This window comes from Psittacula echo (assembly GCF_963264785.1).
Source record: "Psittacula echo genome assembly, chromosome: 1".
Taxonomy (NCBI): domain Eukaryota; kingdom Metazoa; phylum Chordata; class Aves; order Psittaciformes; family Psittacidae; genus Psittacula; species Psittacula echo.
This window is the reverse complement of record NC_137735.1, coordinates 87,002,994-87,026,884: the sequence shown is the minus strand read 5'-3', so window position 1 is coordinate 87,026,884 and position 23,891 is coordinate 87,002,994. Positions and strand designations below refer to the sequence as shown.

The window sequence follows — 23,891 nt, the reverse complement described above, 5'->3', positions numbered from 1 at the left end:
CAGGACCCATTTTACAGAATGTTAAATATGTTACAACCAGTGTCAGAGGAAGATGCTCACAAGAAATCCGCTCTCTCCCCTTTGCATCTGTCAACACAGTATTTCCAACTCCAAACCTTCTTCAGAGTAACCACCTTATCTTCCTTCAGACTACAATTATGAAGAAATCAGCCAAAATAGTACCTTAATGAGCGTTGGTGGAGGCTTGGCAGCAGTAAGAGCTGCTCCATTGGTAAGACTAGGGGGCAGAAGAGGCGGAGGTGGCAGAGGTGGGGGTGGCTGTTCAGGTAGGAAAAGTGTTTCACTGGAGTCTGCGCTGATCTGCAATTGGGATGTACCCTACAGACACAGGAGAAGGCATGATGAATATACATACAAGGAAGGGAAAAGTTTAAAGAGAGTGCAGGAAATGTCCACTTACAGGGAAGCAGCACAGGTTTCAAGTCATTAATCTGACTCCTTTAACTCACTGCTCCAGTTACCCCTGAGAAGCAGCACATCTTCTCAGGGGAGAAAATGAATCAAAATCCCACACTTGTACCTCCCAGCTTTGCCCGCCAGAATCAGTCACACACAGGCTGTATCACCAAGTGATGGTTGCTCCCCTTCGCCACACGGCACTACTATGAGGGCTTCTGAATAACCAGAGGACTTCATCAATGCTACACAGAGCAAAGAGCCCTTGTGAAATCTCACAGACTATACCTTTCAAGGATCCCTTGGTCTCACTTTCTAGGATCCTCTGCCAGAAATTAGCAGTAGCTGTGAAGCTCCAGGGCACTGCAGGAAGCCACCATATTCTCACCTGAGCTAGTGATGTGCCAGTGGTGCTAGGGAGAGGCTCACAAATCCGGGAGTCCATCGGTGATGGGACAGAGCCCTGTGACTCATGGCTGGCTGGCTGTTCTGGAGAGAGGGCATCACTGCTGTCCTCATCAAAGGAGGAACTGTCTGCAACCTTTGGGTAGTTCACCTGTCCAACTAAAAACACAAACATCAACTGTGGTCTTTGAAGTGGAATAAGGAATTATTTCACTTGACCCTAGATGTTTCATAAAGATTAATGAAGACATGGAGAGAGATGTGTCTAAGCTGTGCTTAAAGCACCAACTAAAAATGACAGAACACAACCCAAACTGAATCAGTTGTGTTTACATTCATCTCCACTATCAGGAGAATAAAATGATGCAGACTGGGGTGAATCACTTCCCTTGCTTCTTAGCCAGACAAGCTCAGGACAAGTGCTACTTAACTCTGCCCAAACCCAGTTCTGTGGCATGGGCACCAAAGAAGGTTAGACACTGTAAGGTTGAGTCATGATTTCTTTGATATTCCTCCTGTGTGGTGGAAGGCAGAATGCCTCTTCAACACAGAATCCCAAACTGTCCTCTGGTCTTCTCAGCAAAGCAACAAAGGCTATGGATTAAGTGATGGCCCTGACTGCTGTTAACATTTCTGTCTATCTACATGCCCAGTAGATAAATTCATGTGAGTGTACATTTGTGGGTTTTAGATTACATTATCTCAAATTAATGCTGGTAAGCATGAAAATACTATCATTTGCACCTAACACAAAAGCAACAGAAATCCAGAGAGATGTTCTTTGCTCAGTCAGAAGGAAGCCACATCTCTAATGCTCCAATTTAGAAGTTCATTCTTTCTCTTCCTCAACCACTTCTTGTGCAATGGTGAAGTCAGGCTCTCCCACAATACTGTGCTTTTCCTTTTTCATGAAAAGTATCCCATCTTGCTCACAGTTGTGTTCCATTTGTCTTTAAAGTAGCTGTGCGTGTTTAAGGGGATGAATAACCACAGACACACACACAGACTGCTCAGTCTGGGGAGACGGAAAAGAGCACTGCTGAGGCAGTGGGAAGTCTATTCCTCAGCATTCCTTTCGGCCCTTGGAATGGCACTGGCATGATTTACATCTGTTCTGGTTTATTTTTAAAGGGGTTGAATCCTCTGAAGTTTTTAAGTTCACAGACAGCTTTTGTTTCACCACACCTGTTTATATTCTGTCTCCTCTCCCTGATCTGAGTAAGTCAGTAGGTTCTCCCTGACCAAGGTTGCTGACATGTCAGACTGAGAGAAGGATCTCTAATGAGAGAATCTACGGAATGCAATCTTCAACAGTCTTTCAAGTCTTTAGGGTATGCAATTGCTTTCACGTTACTCTGGGATGTCCATACTCCCTATAATTTGATCTCTTCATAGCACCATCTGGCTGGAGGGAGTTCTGTTTTTCAGAATCCTTGGGGCTGAAAGCTTGTGATTCTGAGACAGGAAAACAAGACCAACCAAGGGGCTCCACTCTCTGAGACAGGCAGAAGGATTGATAGGAAATCACAGATGCTGTGGAAAATGCCCTCAACACAGATCCTCCTCAGGCCTTACCGATAATGGCTTCCTTCAGGCTTGATTCCACAGGCAAGATGTTCTTCTCCACCAGCTCCATGGGACCTGGCCTCTGCGCTATCTTCTCATTAAGGTCATCTGCCAGTCTGGCTCTCTTTAGCTTCAGCTGCTTAGCCTGCAAGGAGGGTTCAGCCGAGGTCTCTGTTTGGGGGAAAGTATATGAAATGGTATCAATTCAGCAATGGTCAACCTATTGCACTTCAGCAGTAATTTACTTCTATGCAGAAAGGTTACTGTAGATAACAGTAGGTAACTACAGAAAAAGAATTGCAGATAACAACAGACAACTATGCACTATAAAGATATGAAAGTTATTACGTGTATTTAAGTTATAAATATAACTAAAGTAGCCCTTGTGACTCTAGCATAGGACAAATTCATTGTTCTCAAACTGATGTAACTCAGTTCTGGTCCAAAGATGTGGTACTCAGCAGCAGCAGAGTACCTCCTGTCTGAAACTGAGGTGCTTACTAATTTCATCAAATCTGTCTTACTCCCTCTTGGATATTTTATAGTGTTCTCCCTTAACAGAAGAGCAATCCATGGTCATGCTCTTACATTGTTGCTCAGCTACACAAAACTGCACAAGTTGAGTTCACATAACGGATTCTTCTAAGAATCTCCATTAAGCAGAGTTGAATCCCACTCAAGAAATCATGCAACATGCATGATCTTCTGCCTGCTCTCAACTGAAAGAAAGACTTGGGGATCAGAGGTGAAATAGAAAGCTGATAAATAAGTAATTATGATAAAGTTTATTGTTCGTGTTTTCCTGGTTAGCACATGCCATACCTTCCAGAATGTGCATCCTAACCAGCTCTGATCTCTCCGGACGGGACCGGATTTTCCGTTTCAGATAGTCCTCTGTCTGCAGCAAAGATAGACAAGCAAGAACCAATTTCAGGAGTGAGGTAATCTTGGACAGCACAAAGAAGAGAAAAAAGCATCTTTAGTTGTTGTTGAGATCTAAACAAACACAGAAAAGAGAAGGGGCATATCTTCAGTTCCAGAACACCCAGAGAATGAGCTTATTCTAAAGATGACCTTCTACTGTAATCGCCTCAATCAAACTGTGCACTGCTGGCCTGCAGAACAGAAACTGTAAAGGACTTCCTCAAGAGCTAAAGCTCTTTTTTCCCCTTTTATGCAACACCACTAACTTGTCAGGGTGAAATTCAAGACATTTCTTTTTACATTAAAGATAAATGCACTGGTTCCATTGCTCACAGCAAATACTTTCATATACTGGTGGCTGACTTGTGGTTTGGGCATACTTTTTTATTTGTTTAAAGACACGTTAGCTGTTAAGCTAAAGACCCTATCCAGTCCCTTGGCAGGCAGCATCTAAATGCTACAACAAGACTCATTTAATTTACAGAGCTGCTTTTAGCTGTCTTTGGAGAACATGCTGCAGAGCAATGCTCCTAATGACCCTGCCTGGGCTGAGCACATTACCCTTTACAGAGCCCAGGACTGGGAATCTGGGAGCAGTGGGTAACTGACTGGTAAGTACTGGCCATCAGGATGGGCCTTCAGAGAAAATAAATATTAATCAGAAAACTGCACCATACTTGCTCAATTGCCCCCACCAAAATATTAACTTAATAAGAAAGTTTTAGGAAAAAAAAGAGAAAGAAGAAGGAAAAGCCTTTGGGACACTGGTTTTAATGCAAAGTCCTCTGTTCCAATCCTTCCACTGTTTAAAGTGCTAACGCTTCTTTACAGATCTTAATCACGGCTGTAATTTATCAACTTATGTTGCTTTCACTTTTAAAACAAAATTTAGCCCAGCAGTCATAACAGGTTTTGTTCCCCTGCAGGCTAATCAGAAAAATAAAACTATCCCCAGAGGCTTTTTGAGGAACAGAAATCATCAAGAAACCCCCCCAGTTAGCAAAGGTACCACATGAAGTGTGACGCCTGGCTTCCTCTTTCCATACAGCCAGAAGTCTGTGTGATTTTTTTTTGGGCGGGTGGATCCTCTCCATTAAATTTTCCATGTCTGATGGCATAGATAAACAAGTGCATGTGCAAGTAACAGAGAAACCATACAGTTTCCTCAAAGGTGGAACTGAGCTACGCATAATAGGAGCATTTAAGGGCAAAACCAGACACCATAAAAATAAAAATGTAAAGTATATGGACAGTGGGGAAGAAGAATATCAGTGACTTCGAGAAATAAGACTCCAGGGGAAATCCAGGCAGCGTATTCAATGGTTTTCAGGAACAACTGAGGGTTAATCACCACTACATGCAAGCTAAAGAACATCCCATCCAATACATCTCTGACTACATAGTGCTGTATCACATCCAGAACATGAATGATTCCCTTCTGCATCTCATTTATAGCTATAGGATGCCCAAAATACTACTGTTTACCTCCCCAAAACATTAAAGACAATACTGTATCTTACCCTGGCCCGCTCCAAGCTCCTTCTTTGTTCATGAAATGCAGCTGGACTTTTCAGAGCTGTTGAGAGGAAAACATTTAGAGAATTAGTGAGAATGACGGAACTGCACATCCTATCGGGCCAACTAAGTTAAAAACACCGCAGCAACTGCCTCCTGCATCTTTCAACACACTGGACCAGGTCTCCAGCTGGTATAAAGCAATGTCAATTAACACAGTCCATTTGACAGCACAGGAGCTACAGGAACTGACCTGGACTTTATGTGGGCTACTGAAGAGACTAACATGTGTACACTTCTAGTAGAACTAACCACTGTTGACAAAGTTGGGTCCAAGAACCTGAGTCAGAAACAGTACCCCAACAAATGCCTTTAAAAGCCTCAACACAGAGTAAGATAATCAGGACCCTTAAGTAAGGGAATGGCATTGAAACATTGAAGAAATACATGAAATGGTTAGAAGGATGGGGGACACTCCTAACGAACTGTTAATTCTCTTTACTACCTTTAAATGTCAAAGGAAGCTGCAAGTCTCCCCTTAATCTGCACCTGTGTTTTGTGTACATGCAAGGGCTGGTTTCAAATTCTACAGGTCCACAGGACATATATATTGCTCCATGTCAGAGGAACTATAGTGAGAACAGGAACACTTAGACAGGAAAGTACATCTGTCTGTTGACAGAAAACCAAGACGTGAGGAATTAACAGCAGCTCTCCATATAACAGACCTCCTCATCCCCTCAGACTCGGTATAAAACCAGAGCCAAAATGGATCATGTTTTAAGAAACCGATCCTCTGCTGTCCAGGACCGTACTAACCCTAGAGGAATCTCTCACTCTGCCTCTCTGCTCTTCTGGAGCACACAAAGCTCACGTCCCACAGTAAAACAGGAGAAACAGGGCGACCATGGTGTCACTAGCTCCTCATGGTCTTCCCGAATCCGTAAGTAGCTTGCTTTGTAAAATGGTCACATTGTGGTTTGCATTCAGAACTAGCTGCAGAGAACACAGTAACTCTTTTCATATTCCTGAAATACTCATTCAACTAATTCAACTGCCTTATGAAGTTTCTAAATTACCATCAAGTCAAAACAGCTAAATTAAAAAACTTCATCTTTAAAGATAAATTGCAAGTCTTATGAAGACAGAAATCTAAACTTGTACAGATAGTAACTCCAAAGCATTGCATCTAAGCCCTATGAAACATAGTCTACATATTATTTTTCACTTAAGACCAATGATTAAATACTTCTCAAAAGTAACTTCATAATGAAATCTCAAAAGACTATAAAAAAAAGAAGCTCTTGCATAAATGCAATGTATGAAACTATTTCTAATGCACAGGTAGACTCCTAAACTCTTTCCTGGAGAATAAAATGTAGTCAAAGACAAGACATACGTTCTATCCTTCTAAGTTCTAATGGGGTAGAAAGTAGAATTTAGCCCATACGCCAGGAATTCTGAACACATCAGGGCATTACAGAAGGGATTCAGACTACAGAAATGAAGAATAATCTGTAGAATAGAATAACAATAATTGAAAACTAACCATAGTGAGTACACAGACCCCTACAATGATGGGGTAAATAGTTCCTGTTCAGATTAAAGATAGTTTCGTACAGTATGGTTATGGAGAGAAATCACCAGGGAAAGTTATGCAAGATGTGAAATGGGAGTGCACTGACTGCACTTTGGGATAAACCAAAGTAAGGGTAGAGATATGGTTTTGCAATAACTGCAAATATAATACAAAAACCTTCACTGGCTGGCTGAGACATCAGCTTCTGGGCAGCCTCACCATCATACTTTGATGAAGAGCAAACAACAAATAATACTGGGAAATATTCTTTTCAAGCCGCACGACCTGCTTCTGAATATGCATGTGCTTGAACTTAAATACACATTTCTTTCATTGTATGCATATCATAGAAAAGTGAAATAAAAGTTCAGTTACACTTGGGCAAAGATACCATACAATATATAAATTGGTATAAAAATCCATACTGGAGAGAAGCGAAGCAGGCCTCATCTTGAGTCTTCAAAAGCTCTCTATCACCAGAATGTGCAGACACGGCAGTAATTCTTTACTCTCCCTTTCCTGCTTACCTATTCCGTCAGTTAAGAGGCAGCAATGAACTTTAAGTGACATTTCCCTGACCATAGCAAATGGTCAAGAAAATCACTGCAGGAGTTCAGCTGATGTGACAGGTAGTCCAGGAAAATTCTTGCATGCAGAACAGCAAAGCAAGAAGAAAAGAATCCCTGATCAAAAAAAAAACAAACAGAAAAGAAAAACCCTCCTTCCAAACACATACACACTTAATAGTACGCAAGGCAAAACTGCCATGGCAAGAATCTTGTAAAGAACAATTTCAGTCTCTCATGAGAAGTCCTCTGGAAACAAACACTGGGTTGTAGCTATCTGGGCTGGCAACATGACAGAAGACTTCATATTCGACCTCTGAAAATGTCAAGAGGGCACAAATCCTTTGCTTCTTCCCTCAGCAGTCTAGGATGGGGCTGACATGTTAGAAGAGAATGTCTATTGTAGATCATGATCCTTTAGAAGTTAACTAAGCCTTGCACATTTTTCGGGCTTTGAAATGACTACATAGCCCAGAGTTGTGGAACAAGCAATTCTGTTAACTGCACTATAGTAAACGGAAAAGAAAATAAAGATCCTATGAAGAAATCTGAAGCAGTAAGGCTCTGGGTAAACTCTACAGGAGACCCACAAAGCAAATATGCCCCTTCTCCAGCTCCTTCCACTGCCCTTCCCAGCTATTTGGCACTGATCCCTGCAAAACTGTTCCTACCCCTGTACCCTTCTGGCTTGCTCAACCCAAGTGCTGTTCAAAATGACCCATATTGACAAAGCTCTACTGTTCTCAGCTATAACAGCTCTTCTGGCTCATTCTAATGGTGTATGCAAATGAGCGGCTCAGCTGGTGGAGCAGAAGCAGTAGTAATCAGGTAGGAAAGAGGCAGCACTTCTACCACTGACACAGAATTTGTGCCCACAGCTCTTGGTACCTGAAGCAGCAGATACAACCAGCTATAACCATCACATAGGGATGAAGGAACTCCAATCACCTAATGCCTTTGACCTCTCAGGCTGGATAAAATACACTGAACTATTCCTTATAGCAGTTCGTCCAACCTGTTCTTGAAGACTTCTCATGAAAAAATGTGATACTATTGCAAAGAAATTATCCCAGTGCATTGATGTCTTTACTATGTAAAAACCTTCCTGAAGGTACACAGCATTGTACCAGCCACTAGGAAGAAAAAAACTCTATCCCAGCTGAAACAGGACACTGTCTAACTTAAGTTTCCATTCTTACAATTTATACTCATTATTCCCTGCCTTACCTCCAATCATTACAGAGAACAATTTATTCTCTTCCTGTTTGCATCTATCCCTATATATTTAAAAACTTTGGTTTTCCTACAGTCTTCTGTTACATTAAATGACCAAGGCCAGTTGCTTCAACCTTCCCTTACAGATAACATTTCCCAGACCTTTGCTTGTTTACTTATTTTTGGACTCGTTCCATTTGTTTTCCATTTTTCTTGAAGTACAGTGTCCAAAATTTGGTACATATTCCAAACTAGACTTTATCAGTTTTTACAAAGCTAAATGATTATTAAATAACACTTCTCAGTTATATGTCCCAGCCAGTTTGCCTTTTTTGTGTAAATAAAGTGCATGAACATGTTCACTTGTGCTTGGCTCACAAACCATGAAAGGTCTCCAGTCCTCCTCTGCAGAGCTGCTATCTAGCCAGCCATCCTCCATCTTCAATTAATGCTATGGACTAGACATACCAAAATGTAGAACTCTGCATCCTTTCTTTGGTTTTGTCCTGTACTTCTCAGCTTCTCCAAATACTGTGAGTCCCAAACCTGTCCTTGCAACCTCCTAACTTGCAAGTTTAATAAATATGCACAGTTCTCTTGTTTAAGTCAAATTATTGAAAATACTGAATAGTATCAGACACTGACCTTCTCTCTTGCCACCCCACCCAAAAGCCCTGCTCAAGACATCCTCCCAGTCTATCACCAAGCCTTTATTTCAATGTTGTTCTCTCACCAGCTACAAGCACAGCTTCAAGTTGTCCCATCTTGCTTACAAAACCATCAAGTAAGCCTGTGTTAAGCAACCTACTGAACCCAAGAAGTGCAAAAAGACGTTTAACACCCTGACTTCCTGGGGAGGCAGTTCAACAAATATTTAGTCTGGTGGTAGGTAAATAATGAGCTCTTTATCCCCCTCCCCCATGTCCCAGCATTTCTGCCTTGCCACTGATGCTCCAATTGTATTCATACTGCACAAGAAGCTATACAAGGGAACTGTCACCATGAAGTATCTCCAGCATTCCCCCATGGCACTTGCCCCTCTAGTTAACTTGATTCCTCTTTGCCAGCAAAACTTTGGGTGAGCCCCTGATGAGAACGGAGCGCTGCCAGAGAAAAAACAAACTTGGCAAACTACAACAGTAGTCTTAGCTGTTGAGAGTTTTTGCTTTCCTCTGTATGCAGAAAACAATTCCTTTACGTTTCTCTTCTATTGAGATATTGGAGAATGCAGAAGTAAATTCTGCAATGTCCAGTTTCAGTTAGGTGTACCTTTTGCCTGCCTTTCTGATTTTGTTTCTACATTGTATGTGCACGGCATTTTCATTATCAGTGAACTGCGGTTATACTTTCTGCCCTTGTTGCTGTACCTAGGCCTGCGACAAAGCATGTCAGCCCTCAGTTATGCTCACAAAACCTTCTGTGAACTCAGATCACAGTTGTTTTGAAAGAGTTATTTTAACTTGCATTGGTACGCTGGTTTACAGCACAGTTCCACAAATAATAGTGTCAGCAAAGCTGAGCACAACTGTCCTGCCAAAGTCAGAAACAAGAGGCTGGGTTTAAGGGCGGTGCTGCAGCAGGAGTCCCCACATTGCTGAACCACAGCTCCTGTGTCTTCATATTGCCCCATCCACCTAGGAAAACAGCCTGTTGTTACAAATGGCTGAAGAAGCACTAAAAATGGCATAGCGATAGAAGTGATGACAGCATCATCAACAGGGTTTGGGACAGCACAGGCCAGAAGGTGCCCTTCACTGAGTTGTACATACTTTTGCCCCACTTGGACAACCATCTGGCAATCTGCAGCATTTACTGTTAGGAGGATGAGCTTTACCCCTCACGTTTAGATGACTGACAGCAGGATGTGATTTTCCTGTCACAGATGGGCTGACTATCAAGGATCTCATGAAATTCCTACCACATACATCCTATTTTTTTCATCTCTCTGATGCCTGTGGACCATTTTGACGCTTCATCACCAGAATTCCTGAAGCATTAGTATCTTTGTGGTCACGCCCTTAGCTACCATGAGAAATCTCCCTGGAGATCAATGATGCAACTGTTTTGTGCCTCCACCCTGCTTCAAAAATGTTTGCAGCTATACAACTATTGTCCTTCCATCTAATCCCAAAAAGCTATGCAGCAGCACACAGGACCATCTACAATCATGCACACCTTTCCGTGCAAAGCACAGAGATGGAAGTTGCTACTCTTCACTTCAAAGCAATGTATTAATTCCTATAAAACCGGGTTCAAAACTCCAGTGCATGAGTTCAGTGTTCTACAGTCCAAGCCACATTCTGAAGATGGCAATGTGTGAAGGAAGGAAAATACTGCTGCGAAGCTTCAGACTGGTGCTGCTATAAACAGACTGAATCAAGGCCAAGGAATCAACCCCAAATCTCCAGTTTAACAGCAGAGACAAAAAGCCAGGCAAAATGGGTCAGACAGTTCTATTCAGGGTTACCCTACAGTGTACAAAAGCCAATTTTAGCCTTGCAAAGCTTTCAAAGATATTCATATGTAGATCTTCAAGTTCCTGTTACCTAGTGTGAGAAATAAGTGGAAACAGAACCGAATTCAGTCACTCTAAGAGCGAAACACAGCAAGGGAAGGGGACTGATTAAACTGCTGAGAAAAAGAGGTCAAAATGTCTGTCTGTAGTCCCTGCATTTACTTATGCAGCTGACAGACAACACCAAGGTTTGAAACGAACCAAATAAACGGAAGAAAAGAAGGCAAAAGGATCTCCACAGGTCATCATAGCTCAACTGTCTAGTTTAGGAGAAGCTGCAAAACTTTCTGCAATGGCTAAGATCATTATTGTAGGCTATCAGACATGTAGGCTGACAGAGGAGAGACAGCACATGAGCCAGTCTTGGCCATGTTATCTACCTCATCATAGACAACAAGGTGACATTTTAACTGCAAATCAGTTGGTCATATAGCACTCAGTATTTGTAGAAAGGCTAAATTTTAAATACTGAGTCAAGCATTCTGCTCTTCGGTTAGACAGGAGTCTGAGGGAAAGGTAAAATCTTTCTTTGCTATGACAAAGGGAAGCTCGTGTCCTGTCCAAACCCAACCTCAGACACGCTGAGTTAATTCAGCGGCAGAAGGCCTTCTGCTGCAGCTATTCACCCCAGCTCCAAACAGAATTCTAGTTTCTCTCTTGTTTACTATGCTTTCGTAAAAAGATGAGATAAAGTGCTGCAAATAGGCTCAACAACTTCCTCTGTCGGTTCAGGGTGGAGTTCCCACCCCGCAGCATTTGGTGCATAACATTTGGTAAGAGACACAAAACTTGAATCACAGAGAAAGGCAGTTGGCACTTTCTTCTTCCCTTCATCTTCGCCCTACTTTCAAAAAGCATTTCTCATAGCATGGAAGAAGAAAGTATTCAAAAACTAGAATCACATGCACATAAGGATCTGCCATCTTGCTAGTTGGGCAGTATCAGAAAGCAGTATGCTGTAGAAATATGAAAATACACGGGTGAGAGAAAAGAGAGCTCCACCAACACCTTTTTCTCCTTACACAGCTCCAGGGAGTTTCACATCTGGCACACAGACCTGATCATACTTGAGAATTCTTGCAGATGTAACATCCCTGGCATTGGTAAGCCCACCCCTTGGATGAAGGCTAAGATCTGAGTATCAAGTTAAAGATACGAAAAGAAGCCATACCTGGTAAATTGTGATTATTCACACTCCACAATATATGAACTCAGAAAAATTAAAAATTAACATTGACCTAAAAATAACAATCCAAATATTTTTATTAAGGGGAGAAACACATCTCTGACTCCCTAACAAATGCAGCTTTGCCCTTCTATAATACCCTTCAATAACAGTGTCATTGTGATTAAAGAATTACGAGTATTTCTAGTCTCAAACAGAAGAAGGCTGGGTAAAGTTTCTCCTCCATGTTGCAAATGTTTGCCCTGCCAAAGCATGACATTATAGTTACAGTGCTACAGCTTTATCAGGTTCTCCCTGTTACATGAGCCTGTGTAGCGTGCGGGCTCACAGATCAATTCTTCCCCAAAACTACTACTTTCCAGCTCCCTGAACTGGGCTTGACCTGGCTGCACAAGCAAATGTATAGGCAGGGCTGTGGTACCCTGCCTCAGCTCAGCTCAGCTCTCTACGGAGCCATGCACCAGCTGAGCTGCTTCCAACACCTGAAACAAGCACCTCTCCACAGCTCACATCCATAACTCAGCAAAACTGTTAGTAACTTTATTACAGTGGTATCTCCCTTATGATGCAGCTGAAGATTTTCATTTAACTGTGTGAAAAGCCTCAAGTGTAGGTTTGTCACAGCAAACATGCAAAATTATTGACAGAAAGGGCTAAGATTTTTTCAGGGCTCACACTGAGTTAATTTAAACTCCAACAGATGTGTGTAATTTCTCAGAAAGTTCATCCTCTTCAGGAGCAAAATGGAAACTGTCACCTATGGTAACAGTTATCAGATCTATAGGTGACTACAGCTTTGTGTCAAAGAACATTTACAGCAAATGCAGATAATGTATAACCCACTCTGTCCATTGCCATTAACTCTTAGCATTCAGAAGACATTACCTAGATCCTGAAATGAAAACTAAAAAAGATAAAGCTTCATTACAATTAGGACTGTGCCACCTCCAAGCTGAAAAGGACAAGCTAGACAAGGAACTTCTACCAGGACCCGTTTGATCCACGCATTCCCAAATCAGACTTCATGCCTGCTTCTTGGATGGATAATCACCCTTTGCAACCTCTTCTGACAACTTTATGGAGTGCCCAGGCTGGGGGAAGTGTGAGGCCATGAGAAGAAAAAGGAAAGACCATTCCCAGCCAACGAATGAACTCTGGGAACATGAAGGGGAAAAAAAGCTGTATTACATACCAGATTTTACTCCTCTGAATTATTATGTTTCTCTTGCAACTGGCAGAGTTAAATCTTTTATCATTGCAGGGATCAAGGACTAAACGCAGCCTATCAAACCCCTAAGCAAGGCCTTTTCTTTCTGCAACTTCACAAAGGACAAACAGCACATTTCATTACTAACACAATGAACCTTCCTACTCCAACCATGTCTTATTAATCACAGATGTTATAGCACATGGAAAATAATCACAGACAGCTATCTAAAATATAAACAAACAAGGTGCAGTTATTAGGCCCCAGACAAATAAGGCTGTCAGCTCAAATGGACAGACTTCTCCACATTTCAACGCTTTGAAATTGTACTTCAAGAGATCAAAGTCAAAAAAGCACCAAATAATTTCTGGGAGGCAAGTTACAGGTAGATGATCAATTAAAATAAAACCAGTTACAGATTTCTGTGTTACATGCCACAAACGGAAATACATCTGCAAGTGTCCTCTACAGCTTTTGTCTGTTTTACAAACAAAAGCAGGTTTTACAATATCTGCTTAGTACTCCAGCCTTACTCTCAGAGCATAACATCAAGTATATCAAAAGTCTCACTGCAGCCTCTACATCTGAGGTCCCATTTTATACACAATGAACCAGGAAATAGCAAGGTTTCAGGGGTTAAATGGAATATTAAAGAAAAAGTGTTATTACTTTTAGATCTAAAAGACTTTACAGCTTTGGACACTGCACTAAACAAGTCTGGGAGTAATGATATTTACGGTCCATAACTCCCTATCTTAAATGAAAGTAAAGTTTCAACTTGTTTTTTGGAAAAAATGGTATGAAAGTAAAACAATTACCAACGGGCTGAAGAGCAGGCACTAGATGGCAGGGAAGTAAACATTCATATTTTTGTTTTGTTACCATAAGTATATTCCAAAAACTATAGGTAACGTCATTATAAAGACCTGATATGTAAAGCAGTGAGAGAATGAAGGGAACATGCTAGACAGCAGAGAGCAGGAAGAGCCATTTTGGGGTGTTAAAGCAAGTGGTTTATCTGCAATTCAAATATAACACACAACAATCTTTAAATGTCAGCTGTGCAGCCACTCTGCCGCACTTGTGAATCAGTAAACCTCTACATAAGCATAGCAGTTCACCTTCTAACCTAGCCTTTAGGTGGAAGATGAAATATTATTGAGACATTAAGAACTGCACCTGAAGTTAAAAGTCTACAGATATAACTTTAGAAACTTTAACTTATAACTCACAGATGGTAAGCATTTCACTTCCTGAAATTAATACCTTAAAGATCCTTGTTTTCTTGTGATGGTAGCTGTGCTGGATGCAGAAGACCAGGTACAAGCTTTGCCTAGATGACGATCAACGCTGATATGCCAAAGCATAAACTGTGTTCTGTATCTTTAAATCACTTGCAGTAAATGGCAATTCCTTTTGAATTAATTATAAGCAATGTCTCACAGACCCCCCCAAAAAAGCAAATACCGTATTTTAGTTTTATAACAAATACTAAATTTTATCCATTAACCTGACTGCTACAAAACTAATCTAAAAATGCAGCTAGTGATATAAGCAGCCTAATAAGATTGTAACCATTAGGCCACCTACTCTATTACAATCATTCTGAATTGTATGATGTGTTGCAATTGAACTATGGCATGCTCCCTTCATGTAGTCCAGAGATAAAATACACACTCCCTAGGAGGATCTGAAACCAGCAGCACAAGATTCACAAATCTTGTATTCCGAAATATGCTCATGCAACTAACAGGCTGCATGTCCAAGCAGAAAACAGCATCAGAGTGTTGGTAATTCAGACCTACAGCATCGGAACACCTCAGCATCTGTAAAAAGAGTCACATTAGAAAACAGCACAAACTCCATTCTTTTTGGATTCTGTGGTGTTTGTTTTCCAGGATACAGTATATCTACATATATATTTTGTGTAAGCACAAAAACTGGCAAACACCAGATGCACTGGAGCGAAAAAGAAGCTCCTACAAATTCTCTGCATGTATCACAGCCTTGCTCCTAGCTTTCAGTCCAGATGATGCCCTTTTCAAAGGCTCCCCTTTCAAATAGTCACCAAGCAGTGCTATAAGGCAACAGAAGACACACTCCCAGAAATTATCTTCTACTGTTTCACCTGCTTAGGTGAACCTGATGGTCACAGCAACAGCTCTCCTGCTGGACTGTGCCACATGACAACCTTTCATGCTTGCCTGTATTTTATGTTTGCAGCCAGAAGCCACAGATCACAAGCCTGATAGATAAAACAATGGGCATGTGAAGCTTAAACCTTGCAAAAGAGAAAAAGCACAACAGATTTTGCAAAGCAGAATATTGCTTCATTTCCTAAATGTCTCTCCCCTAAAAATTTTTGTTGTTTTAGTTGAAGATACTTTCCACACATCTTTCTTCACTGATGCACATTAGCTCCTGTTTTAGATATTCCTTTCAAGGGCGGAAAACTGGTGTTTAATAACCCCCCAACAAAAACTTCAAATAGCTGTAACCTTTAAATTTGACACTGTAAAAACTGACAGCATCTGACTGTTCTTCTACAGCATGACAAAGCGTTGAGCACAGACAGCAGAATTTGTTTACCTCTCATTTTATGAGGACAAGAAGATGAAAATCACCTCTGCATAGCTATAAAAAATTCAAATACAGCAAAAAAGCTTGTCAGTTTGCACTATTAGAAAATAGGCCAAAACCTGAATAAATATGAAAACTCGGCTCTCTGTGCTTCTAAATACAGTACTTCTAGCTCAAATCACAGGCATGTCAGATGCAAGAGAAGATTTGCTTCCCACCTCTTTCCTAGAGGCAATTGAGAATTTTAATCTTCAAGTAATGAATCCTGCTACTAGTAAAAGGTTACACAAAGTGATAAGAGAAAAGCAAGAAGAATTACTGAAGTATAAACCCCAATTATTTTGAACCCTCTGTCACTGCTTATAAATGTTTCATTTCTTATTATAATACACTAATCTTTTAGTAAAGCAAGCTCTACTGTAGGTGGCTGGTGGGTTGGAAAGGTTATTCAAGTGAGATTAAGTGTACTGGTTAAAAAAATGTTGAGACATTTGCCTTTCCCCTCTACGATATAAACAAAATTCCACACGGGAAAAAAGTAAGCAATTCCCAGCTCTGTTCTGAACAAGCAAAAGAGAAGTAGTGTGTCTCTCATTTTAATGTGACACAAATGTGTCTCCTTTCACTCCTTTACAGTGCCCAAAAATCTTGTGTTGATGGAAGCCTAAAATAAAATTTCTCTTCCAGGACACCAAGCCGAATCTAAACACCACGTAAGACTTATACTGGAGTCAGGGGAACCAAAGGTACCAAAGTGAGTTTGCGCACTAGGTAGCTTTTAATGTAACAAAACCTTTCACTTTTATCACACTTGGTTAATGGATTTTTGCACATCTGTTTGGCTACAAGATCCAGGAATTGATCTGTATTAAAGGCAAATCTAAATGAACATGTAGGATAGCACAATAAGACCAAATCCGCGTAGAAAAACAGTTGTTGCTGAGGAACTGACATCCACACTCTATACACAAAGGTGAAACGGGAGATGTGGTGTCAGGCAAGTTACAGTCTCGATGCACGGACTGAAAGCCTATTAGCTGTAGGCAGAATACTTTCCTCTTTACTTTCATCCCAGTTTAATCCAACTCTCAAGCTTAATTTCACAGTGCAAAGCAACATCCAGAAGGCAGGTGCAATTAGGAGCTTCACTTCAAAAGCACCTTCCTGACACAAGTTATAATGCTAAATGTAGATACAGCCACAACTACCACAATTCTTTCAAGAGTGTGAAGGATCTCCAGATGAAAAGTTAAGTCCAGAAGCCACTCAGCATTTCACACAGAAAAAAGTGATCCAGCTCATTTATTTCGACACCAAACCATTCTCTGGATTCCCACTTTTATATTTTTGCCCAGTTATCATGAAGGGCTGTGTGGGGTTTGGTTCCTAATGTACTCAAGGGGGAGACATGGGGCCCAGTACAGCCATGTTTAGTAGTAGATGACAGAGAACAAGATAAGTACCTATGTGTTTCCACAAATGTGGGTAGAGGGCAGACTGATGAATGAACAACTTGCATATTGCCAGTAGTAAGTAAAAATGTCTATTCTGAATTGCTGAAAGTAGAAGTAAAGCTGTCGTGGCTCTGAGATGCCTTCAGGAGGAACATGGCCCCTAGTCATCCCATATATTTCTCAGGTTAAAAAAGGGACTTCAGCTTTAAGTATCACAATCATTCTCACATCTGATCTTCTCATTAAAAATGGCCCAGACAAATAATATTTTAACCATTTCCCTATGTGTGGTTATTTCCAATTGGCAGGTATGGGGAAATGATACCATGACTTGGAAGAACTAATTCCAAATCATGTTTAGAACAGATCTACTAAAGTGTGTTTTCTCCACTGCAGAAAAGGTCTTTTCATGTGTCACCAGTATTTTCACAATGATATTTCACTGAGCATTCTTCCTTGGTCCAACATAAAACCCACATGTAAGAGACTTAAATGAAGCAACAAAGGGCACAAGTCTGCAAAGACTGGTTATTTAGGCTGTATTTTAAGCAAATTTAAGACTGACTAATTACGCTGGGTGCTTTACTTGAATTACTTGCAAGGGCCCCATTTTCAAAGGACCCGTAAAACAGACCCCTCTCAGGAATCACAAGTTTGGCTAGCCACACTTTGAAGAAAGCCAGTACTGAACATACAGTATTTGCATACATACCCACCTAAAGCAGAGACCACAAAGAAGTCAGGAACATTTTCTTCTGGTAAGTATTATTAAATGGGTACAGGCCTTGGGACACAAGTCTTTCATCCAAAAGTAAGTGTAATCTGTAGAAGCACGTATACAAATCCCCAGGTAAAAACAAGACAGGCACGATGTACTATATTCAGACAGGACAACCTTTCCTGTTTTATTTGTTAACAGAATTCTAAGTAGGGGTCCCAGAAACATCTTGAGCATTTCACTGCCTTCCAGTGAGCCACTTCAGCTGACAAGAGTGCTGTTGACAGTTTCTCTCCATTCAGAGAGAGTTGACAGCCTAACCTTACGCCTTCAGCAAAGCCTAAGTCACATCACTGTGTCATATTACAGTGCGCACCCCAGAAATAGAAGCAATGAGAAAAGAATCGTTACTATGTTGTCTTCAAGTAAGGCTTGTGAAATGGGGGAGACGAAAGGTTTTTGAAAGAAGAAAACATACCTGATCCGTTGCCTTTTACTAAAGCTGTTCAGTGAAAATGAGAGGACCTCAAAAAGAAAACATTTGCTCTTTGGTCATATTTCAAGTTGTTACCTGCAAGTCATCTAGTCCGGAGATACCAAAGCATGACAAAACTATATGTCAGATATCCTTTTGCATTCTGGGGGGAAGGAGGAAAAAAACCAAACTAAACCAAAGCCCCCTTCTCCAACACTAACCTGACAATGAATATATTAAAGCTTAACATTAGGGTATATGTCCACCCAGAAAGGTAAAAGTTCTCTGGCTCCACAGATTTTGCCATCCCCTGCAGAAAGGGGAATGGATGATGCCCATAGAGCTCTTTCTAGATATGTTTTCTAGCTGCAAACATAAACAGGGCCCCTTGTAGGTTAACATCTTGTACCACTGCCTGTTTTCAGCTGATTTATGGAATAAGTACATACAAAGTTAAAACTGGCGAAAAGGTCTGCAGAGCTGACAAACAAGAACAGAAACTGCAGAAGCAGGAAGCCTGTTAGAAGACTGATTACCAGCATGTGTCAAATATATAAGGCACACTACAAGAACATAGTATGTTCTTCATAGGACTGCTGTGCACTGTGATCAAACACAAATATTGTTTTCAAGTACAGTTATGCTTACAGCCATTACTGTCTTCCACAGTTATTGGAGATGGCCCTGCTACCTAGTGCACCAACACTTCAGAAGGACCAAGTTGGGTGGGACAGGGTGGGGCTGTTACATATGATGTTTTTTCATGCAGAAACAGAGAACCTGATCTTTCAAATCATATGTGAAACCATTCTCCTCTCAAAAACATGTATAAAACCACTAAGACAAAGAGTTTAAGTGATACTTACGCGGCATGATCCCTTGGCTCACCAGCTCCTCCCGTGTGCGTCGCTGCTGGAGCTTCAACTGCAGCACTGCAGGACAGCAGAGAGAGGGAAAAGAAGGAAACCCATCAGTGCAAGAAACAACTGAAAATACATTTTCAGGTGCATCTTGTTTTCCTCTTTGGATGCCAAGGCAACAGCAAGCAGCAGAAATGAAAACAGCCCACCTCCCAGCCCGCTCCCCTGCCCCACTGCAATTGCAGAAGTGGCTGTCAGCAGTCAGGTTTCCGTATTCTGCTGTGGGTAATGGAGAGGAAGTTGCACAGGGTCTTGGCAGGGTGATAAAAATCCTCAAAGCCGGGCCTGTTTCTCAATTCTTTCTACAGCACCAACTTCTTTCCAAACCATTAAGATGAGAAAACAAACAAAGAGAAACACCAGCTGACAGTCCTCCAATAAACACCAAGTGACACCCAAGCTGCTAATGCCTCCTGAAAACTCCAATTACCATGTGCAGATTAAATTGATATGACAAAATTATTGGTCATTACTCTAAATTACAAGGCTGATTTCCTTCCTCAACTCAGAATCATCTTGTGAAAGTGAAATATCATGGATATATCTAAAAGCGCCCTTGTTCGTAAGCAAAAGGAATCCACCATCACTAGAATTTTTCCTATTTATTTTAGCATAACAGAACATACACATGACCTGTGTGAAATGCATTTTTTTTTTCTCTAATGCAAATCTCTGGAATAGTCATCATTTTAGCATTTAGATTATAACAGCAGTTTCCCTTTAAACTATACAATCAAAGCAACATTCTAGAGATTGTTCTTACAGTCAAAGACATAAAAAAAAAAGTTTCCATATGCAAGGGACCTCTCAAAACTGAAGAAAAAAACATCACATGAATGTGTGGACACAAACACACATCAATTTAGGACAACCGGAGTAAGCATCAATAGATACTGAATCCCATTTGCAATCAAGCTCAAGCTCCTAAGTACTCTCAACATAAAATAAAAGTAATGACATGGCATCTTCCCTGTTTTCATTTCTCTTATGTCAGTGGTGCACTCAGCATAAGAGAAATCCCCACAAAAGTAGTAGAACCACCAGAGTGCAAAACTGCTCTAACATCTAACTATGCAATCTCATTATAAACCTTATGCTTCCTTTCTCAAGTACTTTGTTCGTCCAATACATTAATCTCATACATTATATCCAAATTTATACAGACACTCCCTAACACAAGGATCAAAGAAATGTAAGGAGAAGATGCCACTTTGTCTACTTACACACATCATCACATTTTACCTGTTTCTTTCAACCTCCCACTTGCAGTTTGCATTTGACTACAATACATCTTCAAGTGAGGGTTCTGGTCTTCGTATGAACTTAACAAGGGATCCATTCTCTTCCTTGGTTGTTTGCACAGCAGCTAATCGCCCTTACTTAAATGCACACCCAAGTTCTCACTTGGATTTTTCTAGATTCCACTTCCATTGGCTCTTGATGTACTGCTTATGACAGAATATACTTCCTACCTGTGGAGGTACTTGTGTGTGCACAGTGTACAACGAAGTCACCTCTCTTCTGTTTCTTAAAACAAACTAGGATTCCTTACTGTATGCATCCTGGGCAGAAAACTACTGCCTTTAGTATGGGGAAAGGAGAGAGGGAGGGAGGGTGTGCAGAGAGCACCATGCTAATTCTGTGTGGGATCAGCTAAGAGCCAGAACGAGGAGGAGAGAACACAGGGGAAGGAACAAGCCCTTTGTTTGGCCATGAAACTGCAAACAGAAGTGGCAGTCCCACACTCTTCTTCTCACCCAGCATGCGATCGCACTCCTACCTCTGTGCTAGTGTGAGGGCTAATACAGTCTCATAGCTGGCCTGTTCACAGAGCTCTTTATTTGCTGGATTTGTCTGAGGTGATCAAAACCCTCATCAGGTGATGACACATCTACAAAAGCACTTGATCTAACAGCTTGCTGCAAGACTCAAATCTCTCACTCACCACATCATCTCTCATGTTCCCTGACTGGTGGCTGGACTCAACGACACAACAGACAGCACAGCCCAATCAAAACAGGGAATAGCTTTCTGTCTCATTAGTGAGTTGAAGAGGATGACTGTATATCCAGGTATTTGTTAACACTAACATAAGGTGGGTGTGAGACATCATCCTTTCAGCAGCTGTATGCCACTAAGTGATTTCAGCCCTATTAGGTAACGGCACATTAAATCTCTGGCTGTACGGCATTATTTCCACTAGTGAGCCATTTCAGGGACTCATTTCCATACCCTAAATTAGCACATCTCACTAAATTTATACAAGCAAGGCAAAGACCTATAGCATCAGGCTCATCTCCTCAGCTTTAAGTGGAGATAATGTCATCATTACTCTTACTTGTGTCTTCCCATATACTTATCTAGCAATGGATGTTAGCCCTTTTTGCCACTTCGCTATTTACTCACTAGGACCATCTATTTTCCCTCCCATTTCCAACTGTACCTACTATTTACCTTTCACCTCACAGAGTCAGGGATTTTCAGCTAAAAACTTGCTAACACAGGTGTGGCTGACATTTTTTGCTCCTTGGTGCATAACTCTGTCCTCACCTGTATTTATGCACATTTTGCCCAAACTGACAACAGTGTGCCTAAATTATCTAAACAACTTTCCATTTTTTAAAAGTCATTATTTATGCCTCCACTAATCTTTGCTCCATTCACACTGTTACCATCTTGAATTCATTTCCAAACACCACTGGGCTGATCCCAACTAGAAACGCTTTTCTGCTTTCTTGGATTAGTCAGTTCTTAATCCACTTGGGCAGTCCTTCATTACATTCAAAGGTACTTTTTAAACCCAAAATAAATATACCATGCTACTAAGTTGAAGATGTTATAAAAGTGTTTTAACACCCAGACAATACCTCTAGCAACCAACTTTCATGTATCCAAACAACAAAATCTCATTTGAGCAGACCTGTTTTCACAAGCTGAAAAGCTGAATAGTGTGATTATACTGCTATTCTTATACCATCTAAATTCTTTATCAAATTTTCCATAGTATTTTTCCTGGAACTGGTGCCAGATGAGCCACTCTTTAATCACGTACCCTTTTTCAGTGGTGATGCAAAACGTTGCTGGTCTTCAGCTCTTCTGAAGTCTTTCCCAGCTGCTCCCAGATTTATTAGAAATCAGTCTCAGCCAGACAGCTAGAGACTTCATCAAATGACTTTAAATTCCCTTCCTGACTTCAGCTTCCCTTATGAATTTTCTAAATATATCTTATTTCTGTATCAGTTACCATTTACTAGCCTTTTTCTCTAGCCATAATATGCACCTTTTATTTTTAAACACAGTGTTTCTTTACAGCAAGAAACTAGCAACTGTCCAGAGAACTAAGCTGGAGAATAGGAAAAAGGTCGTTTTCAGGATACTTTTAATAAGTAGTAAGTAATTCCTGGGATTTCTGAATACATGTACAAACATATTAAGCACAAATTATAATCAACACATGATGCACTTTCTTTCCAATACAGCTTACTTTTGTGGCAGGGAGGATGGCAACAAGGATTACCTCAGTTCACTCTTGAATTCATTTTGGCTTAAATAAGTACTTGGAGTTCCCAATGCCATTTCATATATTTAGGAGGTCACCTGTTTACGTGTGCAAGTGTGTGAATCCTATATATAGATTAACAGATGTCCCAAGCGCCAACCCAAGGCTGTTGTACATGGAGCTCAGCCAAAAGTCTAGAATGACCAGAGAAATTCAAAGTTACTCAGGCTGGAGTGCCTTTCAGTCATAAACCAACAATTTTCTGCTCCTTTCTCCCTGTATTTGACCTTAAAAATAATGTTCAAATTAAGAATAAATCAGGTCACACAAAGGAGAGTATATGTCTGCAGGCTTGAAAGTAAGTTCCATACTGGTACCCTTCTACTCACCTCTTTCATTCAACTTGTGACACAGTCTGTGTAACATTCTGAGGGCTTTGTATGCCTGTCTGATTTTCCCACTTGAAATTGAGCATTATTTATTTCACAAGTAAGAAAAATTCTGAAATACAAAGTTTGAACAACGTTTTTGTATCTCTAATGAACTGTTCTAAGAATTAACAAAATATTCCAGAGAAATCTGGGAGCTGGTATAAAGGGCTGCAGTGAGCAGTTCAAGAGGAGTGGTAGAGAACTGAGGAGGGGCAGTGTTCTAAGAGACAAATAACATCATGGTACAGCTACTATCAACAGAGTTACACTGTTAGTGAGCTACAGCAAGTCATGATTATTTTTTATTTCGCTTGTCATAAAACTGCCTTAATAGAGAGACCATAGATCTATTCCAAGACCAGAGCTTAATTCTGCCTACTAAATGGCTGGTGGCAGCTCACAGCAGTATATGCTTAATGCATACAGAGGTTGCATGCATATGGACACTTTCAGGACACTTAACAACTCTAGTTGTAGTCCAGGGGTGCAGTAGTAGTAGGCAGTAGCAAGAACAAATATTTACGATGAGCTAAGTTGTTTTTTGCAGCTCGTCATCTAAATCTGCATTGGCATGCCTGCCCTTCCACATACATCTCTGAAAGCCTTTCTATTTCTAAACCACGCTTGGAGTTCAATAGTGCGACTAGATTTACTACAAAAAAACTAGACTACAGCCTCTGCATCTCAGCACTTTAAGAGAAAAAAAAAAAAATCTCATT

At 40.8% G+C, this 23,891-nt stretch overlaps 1 protein-coding gene across 2 annotated transcripts in view; it reads right to left on the bottom strand.

Annotated features, from left to right (window-relative positions):
• MRTFA (myocardin related transcription factor A) overlaps nucleotides 1-23,891 on the bottom strand; it is a 100,046-nt gene that overhangs the window by 10,931 nt on the left and 65,224 nt on the right. Inside the window, exons 5-10 of one of the 2 annotated variants that reach the window (XM_080625160.1) lie at nucleotides 19,189-19,254; nucleotides 4,833-4,888; nucleotides 3,211-3,286; nucleotides 2,398-2,559; nucleotides 806-981; nucleotides 184-339 (exon numbers count right to left, since the gene is read on the bottom strand). In XM_080625160.1, coding sequence (XP_080481286.1) covers nucleotides 184-339; nucleotides 806-981; nucleotides 2,398-2,559; nucleotides 3,211-3,286; nucleotides 4,833-4,888; nucleotides 19,189-19,254 — 692 coding nt within the window. Of the gene's footprint in view, nucleotides 1-183; nucleotides 340-805; nucleotides 982-2,397; nucleotides 2,560-3,210; nucleotides 3,287-4,832; nucleotides 4,889-18,325; nucleotides 18,445-19,188; nucleotides 19,255-23,891 lie in introns of those variants that run through there. The other variant, XM_080625161.1, reaches the window with a different exon arrangement.